Source organism: Pristiophorus japonicus, chromosome 8 (assembly GCF_044704955.1).
Source record: "Pristiophorus japonicus isolate sPriJap1 chromosome 8, sPriJap1.hap1, whole genome shotgun sequence".
Taxonomy (NCBI): domain Eukaryota; kingdom Metazoa; phylum Chordata; class Chondrichthyes; family Pristiophoridae; genus Pristiophorus; species Pristiophorus japonicus.
Genome location: NC_091984.1, coordinates 203,334,630 through 203,346,662, shown reverse-complemented (window position 1 = coordinate 203,346,662; position 12,033 = coordinate 203,334,630). Strand labels below are relative to the sequence as shown.

The 12,033-nt window shown below is 47.0% G+C and overlaps 1 protein-coding gene across 2 annotated transcripts in view; it reads left to right on the top strand.

Annotated features, from left to right (window-relative positions):
* The window catches only part of hip1rb (huntingtin interacting protein 1 related b), a 179,631-nt gene that overhangs the window by 98,441 nt on the left and 69,157 nt on the right, over nt 1-12,033 (top strand). For both annotated transcript variants that reach the window (XM_070887784.1, XM_070887783.1), the window contains one exon: nt 1,807-1,947. In XM_070887784.1, coding sequence (XP_070743885.1) covers nt 1,807-1,947 — 141 coding nt within the window. The remainder of the gene's footprint in view (nt 1-1,806; nt 1,948-12,033) is intronic.

Genomic DNA, 12,033 nt, shown 5'->3' with positions numbered 1-12,033 from the left:
CCCTGTTTGTTACATGCATAATGGTGCGAAGTATGAGTGGGCGGGGGGAGGATCTCATCACTGGTATAAACCGGTCCACATTTTCATTATTAACTTGACAATCCAGAACTCCCGTGTTCGTGAAATTATCAGTGATTATTGTTATCCTACTTGGGGTTATAATGTTCTTAAATTCCACTAATCCGTGTTTACAGGTTGAGGTGATTGTAAATTAGACTATTCCCTCTAACTTTTTGTGGTGCGCCATCAAATCACTTTTTATCATCTTATACAGCTGGAAGTATTACAGTTGTGAGCTTGCTTGGATCACTGATCCGTCAGCACTGCTTTTAAACTTTACTGAGCCACATTTTACAAAATTATTTTTATCTGCTGGAAATTTTCTTGGCATGGAAGGGAGAAAGGTTTAAAAAATGGTCTAGAATCATAGAATAATACAGCACAGAAAGAGGAGATTCTGCTTGTGCCGGCTCTTTGGTAGAGCTATCCAATTAATCCCACTCCCCCGCTCTTTTCACATAGCCCTGTAAATTTTTCCGCTTCATGTATTTATCCAAGGTGTGTAAACATTTTTTTTAAGTATTCCTTGTGTCGCCTCTGGTTCTTTTGCCAGTCACCTTAAATCTGTATCCTCTGGTTACCGACCCTTCTGCCACTGGAAGTTTCTCCTCATTTACTCTATCAAAACTGTTCATCATTTTGAACACTTCTATTAAATCTCCTCTTAACCCTCTCTGCTCTAAGGAGAACAACGCCAGCTTCTCCAGTCTCTCCACATAACTGAAGTCCCTCATCCCTGGTACCATTCTAGTAAATCTCCTCCGCACCCTCTCTAAGGCCTTGACATCCTTCCTCAAGTGCCCAGAATTGCACACAATACTCCAGCTGAGGCCTAACCAGTGTTTCATGAAGGTTTAGCATAACGCCTTGCTTTTGTATTCTAAACCTCTATTAATAAAGCCAAGGATCCCATGTGCTTTTTTATCAGCCTTTTCAACTTGTCCTGCGACCTTTTAAAGGTTTGTGTACATACACCCTCGGGCCTCTCTGTTCCAGCACCCCCTTTCAAATTGCACCATTTAGTTTATATTACCTCTCCTCATTGTTCCTACCAAAATGTATCACTTCACTCTTGGCGTTAAATTTTGCCATGTGTTTGCCCATTTCACCTGTCTGTCTCTGTCCTGCTGAAGTCTATTACTATCCTCCTCATTGTTTACGTGTCATCTTCAAACTTTGAAATGATGCCCTGTATACCCAAGTCCAGGTCATTAATGCATTAAGAGCAGTGGTCCCAATATTGACCCCTGGGGAACCATTGTATACCTCCCTCCAGTCTGAAAAACAAACATTCACCACTACTCTGTTTTCTGTCCCTTAGCCAATGTCGTATCCATTCTGCCACTGTCCCTTTAATCCCCATGGGCTTCAAGTTTGCTAACAGTCTATTTACAAATGTAAGTGGAATACTTGGGACGGCAATCCCATTTTAAACACAGATGTTGCCGGTTGTCTCCAAAGCTCGATGGAGGAACTAAGCCACATTGAAAGAAACATGTACTGTGAGATTTGCTCAGTTATGTGTAAGCCTGACCGTTAACAGCATCTGTTAAACACACTTGAGTTTCTGCCTTGCCTCTTTCCATTTCTGATAGAAGGTCCCTCAAAAATGACATTTGACTTGATGTAGGCTGACCTTCCCCGCCCCCCTCCCCCAACCCCCACCAAAAAGAAGCAATGTAACAACCAAAGAAAGTTGCTAAGAGCTCATTTTAACATGAATGTTTGTTCCCATCTTGTTTTCAGTATTCCGATCACTGGATACCTCCTATGCAATATCACAGACACCCTCTGGTCAGTGCCGATTGGCTCCTCTCATTCAGGTGATCCAGGACTGCAGCCACCTTTACCACTACAGCGTAACGCTGATGTTCAAACTTCATTCCTGTAAGTACCCGGAATTGCCACAGCATTGTTTTCTACGCCTGACAACGGGAGAAGCTACAAATAGAATAAATGGCAAAAGGGGCCCGGGTTTGGTCAAACTGAAGTTCTGCCCATGTACCGTCGAAAGGACCGCTAAGATCCTGATGGTACTTTGGGCGAACGTTTGGTGGAGAAATGGGGAAAAAAACACCTGGCGGGAAAAAGTGGGTCCTGCACGCCAGTACTAGGCGGCAGCGGGCGGTAGGTCGGATTCTGGGCGGCAAATGCAATCCTCGGCAAAGTAACACCAAGGATAGAGTCGGACCCAGGGAGGGGCGGAATGGGAAAAAAAATTTTCAACAAATGATAAAAAAACAATTACAAATCCTTTGGAGGACCCTATCCAACAAAATCGCTGCAGAAGAAATGAAGAAAACAAGTGCACTAACCTTTTCTTGCAGGTCTTCATACTTACCGTTCAGGTAAGACCTGCCTCCATGCCGTGGTCTCTTCTGCTGCTGGAGCGGAGGACCGCCCGGACCAATCTGGGGAGTCTGTAGGCGGGAGGACTTCTTTCGGCGTTGTACGCCGGTGCACGCCAGTGGAAGCTCCCCAGAGGTCTTCTCTCCCCGCCGGCATCAGGGCCTCACCAAACTTGCTCGGAGCGCCCAAAAAACACGGAGACCACTGAGAAAACTCGCGGCAGCCGGCGGTAAGTTCACCAAATTCGGGCCCGCGGAATATTAAAGCAAAATACTGCGGATGCTGGGAATCTGAAATAAAAACAGAAAATGCTGGAAATACTCAGCAGGCCAGGCAACATCTGTGAAGCGAGAAATAGAGTTAACGTTTCAGGTCGAGGACCCTTCCGAAGGATCATCGACCTGAAACATTAACTCTGTTTCTGTCTCCACAGATGCTGTCTGACCTGCTGAGCATTTCCAGCATTTTCTGTTTTTATGGCAAGGAATATTAATTGGGTCTAAGCTGAATGGAGATCTCAATTAGATGTTCTATTCATGCGGTAATGTTGCTGATACCATTAGCAATCCCCCTGGTGTAGTTTGTTATAGAGCCATGACTTTTCCAGAAGTTTCTGTGCAGAAAGAAATTGTGTTCAGAATTTCTCAGTGTTTTTCGTTGACTAGCTTTGTACAAACTGTTTTTTACAAACTATACATCAAACCAAGTGACCTCCAGAGTAGTGTTTGCCTCCCAGACATGCCGTTTGGATTTGGTCTCTGTGCTGTTGTTTGGTTGAATCTGGCTCTGCTTGCTACCTTTGGGAAGTATTTATTTTGTTCTCTGCCAGTGCATTCGATGACACTTCTCACCGATTGTACTCCTGAGAGAGGAAAAACTGATGGTGCATTTCGTTGGGTTGATAGACCATGACAGTTTGAGAAGCTCACAACACAGACTGTCCTGGCCCTCGAGAGAAGAACTAACTGTCCTGCCGCTGTCTAAATCTAGACCTTGTGACGACTGAACCGGAAACTAGCAAATGAAATATCCAATTGGATAGCCTACCAATTGGAATATCCAATTTAATTATCCAATTGGAAAGAACTAAATTCCAACTATCTGTTTGTTTGTTTGGGAGTGAAGGGTTATGGGGAGTGGGCAGGGAGGTGGAGCTGAGCCCAGGATTAGATCAGCCTTGATCTTATTAAATGGCGGAGCAGGCTCGAGGGGGTCAAATGGCCTACTCCTGCTAGTATTTCTTATGTTCTTATGTTTCAGATCAAAGCAGTAAACTCTCCTTTGCTGTAGTTGAGTGCAATGCACATGTTCTGAAATGAGACAGAAACTCTTGAAGCTAGTCAGTACCAGTTTTGAAAAGACCTAGTGGAGCTCTTGGAGTAAATTCTGGAATCATGATTGTTTTTGATGCATGGCCTAAAGGGGATGTTTTTGCTAACAAGTAAAATTAGTGCTCGGGTCCAATGAGCCATTGGTCGGTGTTTCAGGGCTCTGAGCGGGCAAAGAAGTGAACTAAATATGGTTGTAACGAGATTTCAAGTTCTTACAGGGAAGCCGGTAATGATATTGGGTTCCTCCCCTTACTCCTCTGGCACCTTCTCCTCCTTTGAGCACTTCACCTTATTCCACCCCTCCTTTAAACTCTTTTTGTCTATCATCCTGCCAAATCCTATTTCACGTTTCTCCCCAAGATATCCTCCCTCCTTTCCTCCTTCAGCCTTTGCTCTGTGACTTTTTATCCTGAGTGATTTCAGTCTTCACCTCGGCTCCCCTTGTTGCCTGTCTTCTGAATTCACTGTCCATCTGTTCCCCTATACCTCTCCCTCCATATAGACTCTCCTATCCATATTCATTGCCACCCCCAATCCATATCCCACAGCCTCTCTATTTCCTTGGTCTCGGTCATCTCTGACCACTTCTGGTATCCCTCATCGCCCGTATCCTGCTATGCCCTTCCAGCCCCTCTTCTTCATGTCTCTGGCCAAAACTCTCCCCACGTCACTTGCAATTGCACTTTCGAACTCCCAGCATCCTAGCCTTTGGCCTTCCATTCACCTCAATACTTCTGCAGCTGTCACTTTGCTCAACCACCGCTTCACCTTCACCGTGGATGTCCTTGTTCTCAGGAAATGCTTGACTTTCTCTCACCCTAGTCATTCCGCCTGGTGTGGTCCCTATCTATGTTTCCTCAACTCCACCAGGGGGTGCAGAATTAAATATGTGTGGCGCACAACTGGTATAGCCATCGGTCACCAGATCTGGCTCGATCACATGACATACTAACTGTTATGTCCAGAATAAAGTAATGTGATTGAGTACTGTAGACGTGAGTAAGTATGACCTTAGTCTCTTTTTTCTGACTCCAGAGTGTTGGTACAGCATGGGAGGCCTGCTTATATACAATGCTCCCAAGAGATGCCAAGATCCCTTGGGACTCCAACAGATATGCCCCCTGGTGGCAGTAGAATGCTGGTTACATAGAGTTGCATACAGAAATCACTCCCTCCCAAAGTCAATAGTACACTTATTTACAGGGTGAGACGATCTGGGGCTTTCCGCTCTCTAGTCGATCATCTCGGTACAAATGCAGGTGCAGCTGAGTTGGTTGGGCCTTCGCTGGGCTGCTGCGCAGCTGGCCTTGCTGGGCTGCTGGGGATGATGAGTTCGGCTTCATGGCCAACCGTGATGTTGGTTGCCACTTGTGTGTGTGTCGGAGGGTCAAAGTTGGTGGTGTCCTCTTCAGGTAGCTCGTGGCTGTTTGTGAATCGCAGTTTGCTTTAGTTCAAATGCTTTCTGCAAGTTAGTCCATTTGCGAGTTTGACCTGAAACACCCTATTCCCTTCTTTGGCTATGACAGTGCCAGCAAGCCATTTGGGACTATGTCCATAGATGAGTACAAATACATGGTCATTGAATTCAATATCGCGTGACAAATTTGTGCGATTACGGTACATGCTTTGTTGATGCCGCCTGCCCTCGACGTGATCCTGTAGATCAGAGTGGACTAGAGAGAGCCTTGTTTTGAGCGCCCTTTTCATGAGCAACTTGGCTGGGGGAACCCCAGTGAGCGAGTGGGGTCTGGTGCAGTAGCTGAGCAGGACTCGGGACAGGCGGGTCTGCAGGGAGCCTTCCGACATGCGTTTCAAGCTTTGCTTGATGGTTTGGACTGCCCGTTCTGCCTGGCCTTGGATGCGGGCTTGAACGGGGCAGATGTGACGTGCTTGATCCCATTGTGGGTCATGAATTCTTTGAATTCAGCGCTGGTGAAGCACGGCCCGTTGTCGCTGACAAGGACATCAGGCAGGCCATGCGTAGCAAACATGGCTCGTAGGTTTTCGATGGTGGCAGTGGATGTGCTTACAGACATTATTACACACTCAATCCACTTAGAATAAGCATCCACAACATCCAAGAACATTTTGCCTAGAAACGGGCCAGCGAAGTGAACGTGAATCCGAGACCACGGTTTGGAGGGCCATGACGACAAACTTAGCGGTGCCTCCCTGGGTGCATTACTCAGTTGAGAGCAAGTGTTGTATTGGTGCACGCAAGACTCTAAATCTGAGTCGATGCCGGGCCACCACACATGGGATCTGGCTATAGCTTTCATCATTACTATGCCTGGGTGGGTACTATGTAGGTCACGTATGAACGTTTCCCTGCCTTTCTTGGGCAAAATCACGCGATTACCCCACAAAAGACAATCCGCCTGTATGTATTTCATCTTTACGCTCTCTTCATGCATCTCTGCTGGGACGCTGGACCAGCTCCCATGGAGGACACAGTTTTTCTACCAGGGACAGTAAAGGATCCTGGCTGGTCCAGGCCCTGATCTGGCGGGCCGTAACGTGTGACTTTTCATTTTCAAATGCATCCATCACCAAGAGCAAGTCTGCAGGCTGTGCCATTTCCACCCCGGTGGTGGGCAATGGTAGCCGACTGAGGGCGCAGCGCAGTTCTCTGTGCCTGGCCTGTGGTGAATTACATAGTTATATGCAGATAGCGTGAGCAGAGGCATAGGTATTGATACCTTTGCTCTCTGAGAATAGCGATATGAGCGGCTTATGGTCAGTTTCTAACTCGAACTTAGGCTCAAACAGATACTGATACATTTTTTTTACTCCGTAAACGCATGCCAAAGCTTCTTTTTCAATCATGCTGTAGACCCTTTCGGCCTTGGACAAGCTCCTGGACGCATAAGCGACCGGTTGCAATGTCCCTGATTCGTTAGCTTGTTGTAACACACATCCGACCCCGTACGAAGACGCATCACAAGCTAGCACTAAACATTTACAAGGATCATACAGGACACACACTTTGTTGGAACATAACAGATTTTGGGCTTTCTCAAAAGCTGTCTCTTGTGATTTCCCCCATACCCAGTCATCTCCCTTGTGTAGCAACACATGTAGAGGTTCTAGCAATGTACTTAACCTGGGTAGGAAATTACCAAAATAATTGAGGAGTCCCAGGAATGACCGCAGCTCCATCACGTTCTATGGTCTCGGCGCGTTCTTGATGGCTTCCGTCTTGGCGTCGGTGGGTCTGATGCCGTCTGCTGCGATCCTTCTCCCTAAGAACTCGACCTCTGGCGCCAGGAAAACACACTTCGAGCGTTTCAACCCGAGTCCCACACGATCTAGCTGACTTAGAACCTCTTCCAGGTTCTGCAAGTGTTCGATGGTGTCCCGACCTGTGACCAGTATGTCGTCCTGGAAAACCACGGTGCACGGAACCGACTTTAGCAGACTCTCCATGTTCCTTTGAAAAATAGCCGCGACCGATCGAATCCCAAACGGGCATCTATTGTAGATGAACAGACCTTTGTGTGTGTTGATGCAGGTGAGGCCTTTCGAAGATTCGCCAGCTCCTGCGTCATGTAGGCTGAGGTCAGGTCCAACTTGGTGAACGTCTTTCCTCCTACCAGTGTCCCAATTAGGTTGTCTGCCTTGGGTAGCCGGTACTGGTCCTGCAGCGAAAAACGTTCCTTTATAGTCCTCGCAAATTCTGGCCGTACCATCGCCCTTGAGAACAGGAACAATCGGACTGGCCCACTTGTTGAACTCCACCGGCACGATGATGCCCTCTCGTTGCAGCCTGTCTAGCTTGATCTCCATTTTATCTTGCATCATATATGGCACCGCCCGTGTCTTGTGGTGGATGGGTCGTGTACCGAGAATCAAGTGGATCTGCACTTTGGCCCCCGAGAAATTTCCGATGCCTGGCTCAAACAATGATGGAAGCTTGGTCAAAACCTGGGCACATGAGGCATCGTCGACGGACGAAAGCGCTTGGAATTTTTCCCAGTTCCAGCGAATTTTTCCCAGCCTGCTTCTGCCGAACATTGCGGGGCCATCTCCTGGTACTATCCATAGTGGTAGTTCGTGCACTGCTCCATCATAGAAGACTTTTACTGCTGCGCTGCCAATTACAGGGATCAGCTCTTCCGTGTACGTTCTCAGCTTGGTGTGAATGGAGCTCAGCTTGGGCCAGTGTGCCTTGTTGCACCACAGCCTGTCGAAGGCCTTTTTGCTCATGATAGACTGACTCGCACCCGTGTCCAATTCCATGGATACTGGAATTCCATTCAGTTCAACTTTTAACATGATCGGTGGATATTTCGTGGTGAAGGTGTGTACCCCATACACTTCTGCCTCCTCGCTTTGAATCTCTAGTTCAGTTTGATCCGCCATGGATCACTCCTCCTCTGCAACGTGGTAGTTTTCAGGGTTTGCAGCTTGCCTGCACATTCGCTGGAGGTATCCCATTGTTCCACAGCCTTTGCACGCATAGTGTTTGAAGCGGCATTGATGGGCTCGATGATCACCTCCGCAGTGCCAACATGATGTTAATTGCCTTGCATTCACTCTTGATGGCGGACTCTGAGTCATCTGAGGTCGTGCAGCTGCAGGCGTGTACGTTTTGCCATATGCATTCCTGCCTCAAAACGATATTACTTTATGTACAGTACTTGACGAAACCTCTTTATGCTGCGAAATTTGTTTGGTGTTAGCGCTGGTGGACATAAATGCCTGGACTAGCGTTATGGCTTTGCTCAGGTTCGGTGTTTCAACAATCAATAGTTTGTGAAGGATAACCTCATGGCCAATGCCAAGCACAAAAAAGTCTCTTAATATTTGCTGCAGGAATCCATCAAATTTGCAATGTCCTGCAAGGTGCCTTAGTTCGGTGACGTAGCTCGCCACTTCCTGGCCTTCAGACTGTTGACATGTGTAAAATCGATATCTTGCCATCAGAATGCTCTCCTTCGGATTTAGGTGCTCCCGGACCAGCATACACAGTTCCTCATTTGGTTGTTGGTTTCATCGGAGCAAGAAGATTCTTCATGAGGCCATAGGTTGTTGCCCCACAGGTAGTGAGGAGGATCGCCCTTCGTTTGGCAGCGTTCACACTCCCTTCCAGCTCATTGGCCATGAAGTATTGGTCAAGTCGCTCCAGGATGGCCTCCCAATCGTCCCTTTCTGAGAATTTCTCCAGCATACCAACACTTCTCTGCATTTTCACATGATGGTTCGTTATCTCGTTGCCAGTTGTCCATAATAAAGTAATGTGATTGAGTACTGTAGACGTGAGTAAGTGTGACCTTAGTCTCTTTATTCTAACTCCGGAGTGCTGTTACAACATGGGAGGCCTGCTTATATACAGTGCTCCCAAGGGATGCTGGGATCCCTTGGGACTCCAAGAGATACACCCTCTAGTGGCGGTAGAATGCTGGTTACATAGGGTTGCATACATAACACTAACGGTTCACTTTCCTCTGGCAAAATCATTCTGGGGAGCAATGATAACCATCGACTTCTTTTCTCTGCTACTGAGTATATCCTTAAACACCCCTCCCAAGTCCCCTTCACGCTCATTTCCAATTGCCTGCCCATCCTCCAGTCTTGGATGTTGTAATTCCCTCCAGTTAAACATTGGTAAATCCAAAACCATTTGCATCAGTCCTTGCCATCAATTCCATTCTCCTCCCTGGTCACTGTCTCAGGCTGAACCACACGGTTTGCAAACTCAGCATCCTGTTCGATCCTGAACTGAGTTTCCGAACCCATATCCCACCTGTCTTTCTCTCAGAACGTCCTTAAAACCCATCTCTTTGATGCAGTCTTTGCTCTCCCCTCCTAATTCTCCTTCTTTGGCTTGACATTCCACCCATGTGCCTTAGGATGCTTTTTCTACATTAAAGGTTGATGTGGACTCCTTGATAGCGGTAGCTATTTTGTTGAAAGCAGATCAGTAATTAGAGTTGCCATGTAGATAGGACTAATAAAATTACTGAGCACAACACTGATAAAAAGCATTTCCACATCCTTAATTTACACATTAAGTTCGCAGCAAACATGTCATTAATTTGACAGCTTTTATAACAGGCTAATAATGAGTGTTCCAGTTCTGGCATGGGAAACGGAATATATTACACCACCAGCTACTCTAAGTACTTTAAACCAACTCAAGCTCTCTTAAGCCACATTTATACTGCTGCCTGTTCCGGTTGGATTCTGTGAGTCCAGTGTTCATGGGGAGGTTCCTGGGGTGTACTCTGTCCAATGCGGATGTTGTTACAAGCACGTAGAAAGGAAGTCCTAGAACCATGCAGGATAGAAGGAGGCCATTCAGCCCGTCGTGCCTGTGCCGGCTCTTTGAAAAAGCGATCCAATTAGTCCCACTCACTGGCTCTTTACCCGTAGCCCAGCAAATTTTTCCTTTTTAAGTATATATCCCCATCCCTTTCAGACTGTGCAATTCATATCATAACAACTCGCTGACAAAGAAAATGTCTCCTCATCTCGCCAATTATCTTAAATCTGTGTCCTCTGGTTACTGACCCTGCTGCCAGAGGAAGCAGTTTCTCCCCATCTACTCTATCAACACCCCTCATCATTGTGAACACCTCTATTAAATCTCTCCTTAACATTCTCTGCTCTAAGGAGAAACATCCCAGCTTCTCTATTCTCTCTATCACTTAGCAGCGATACCAAAATACTCATCTCAGCTGAAACAGCTGGTGAGGCAGAGTGAAGGTAAGCCAGTCAAATGATAGACACGAGTTCACACGATAATGAATCACAACTTATTTCCAGGGCTGCAGTAGCTATAGATAGTATGGCCCCATCTATCCCTGAGGGAGTTACCGGACTGATGTGCAACACTCTGGGGTGGGAAGGACAGCAAGACTTCACTGACACACCGAGGCGATGCCTGTACTGCAGGACATTGTAATGTATGCACCTCTGAGTATACTCAAGGTTTATTGAGCTGTTGCATTGTGAGTGGCTTAGTCAGTCACATGCTGTTCACAAAGACTCAATAAAACCCCAGTCAGTTGGGTTCAGGGGATCCACGACGAGGTATGCGGTTGTGAGCCTAGTGGATGAACTGGTAATGTATAGTGTGATTGTTAAACCTTTGTTAATAAACCAACTAGTTCTTAATAGCAATGTGTTGCTAGGAATTCTTAAGCAAAGAACCCATGAAGCAAATACATTACAGACATCACCACAGTTGCAAAAGAGGAGCAGCAGGAGAGCGGGAGATGCAAGTCAAAAAGTCCATAGGTTGTAGGATGAGTTCCCGAGAGTGGCTGATGTATCCATGTATAAAAAATAGGTGGATCATCAGGTGTTGTCACCGGTCACCGTGGAGCTTGCTTGATTGCGATCGGAGGTTGGGGAAGAATTTTCCTGAATGGGCCTAAGATTTTATTCCTCTGTTTTTCCCTTTCCTAGGAGATTGTGTGGCTGCGTGGTGGTAGGAGGAAACAAGGATAATGGTGTGCAAGTCACACCATGCTGGGATGGGATGGGCTTGATTGAGCAGCTGATCTTTACCGGTCCCTCTTTATCGTATGTTTGTATGCTTACTTGGCTACCTTACCTGCTGCCAGTCTTGTAAAGCCATAAAACATTGTCTTTACAATTCTTCCACCAGGGCAGACAGCGGATGTAATGATTTACATGCCAGGAGCTAGTTAACAGACACGAGTCTCTTAGAATCCAAACAAGCATCATCATCATCATCATCGGCAGTCCCTCGAAATCGAGGAAGACTTGCTTCCACTCTAAAAGTGAATTCCCAGGTGACTGCACAGTCCAATACGGGAATTACAGTCTCTGTCACAGGTGGGACATATTGTGTTCCGAACACAGATGAGGCTGCACACAGGGAGGTTAAAGTAACAGTGATCTCAATCTTTAATAAGACACTCCAGAGTGAGGAAAAAGCCTTAGGGGGCCGGCTTATATACAGTGCTCCCAAGGGATGCTGGGATCCCTTGGGACTTCAGGGGATGAGCTCCCTGGTGGCAGAACATGGGAGTGCATGCTTTGCAGATACACAACATCACTCTCCCCCCAAAGTCAAAGTGAAAACTATTTACAAGGTGAGACAGTCGGGAGCCTTTCTTTCCCTGGTGGACCGCCTCGGTACAAAGGTCTGTTCTGGTGTGTTGGCTGTGCCCTCGCTGGGCTGGCGTGTTGTTGACCCTGCAGGGCTGCTAGGTGAGCCTGACCTTACTGGGCTGTTGGGCGTGATGGGTTCAATTTCCTGGTCTGGCGTGGTGTCGTTGATCCTTTGGGTGTGTGTTGTGGGCTCGAAAAAGGTGGTGTC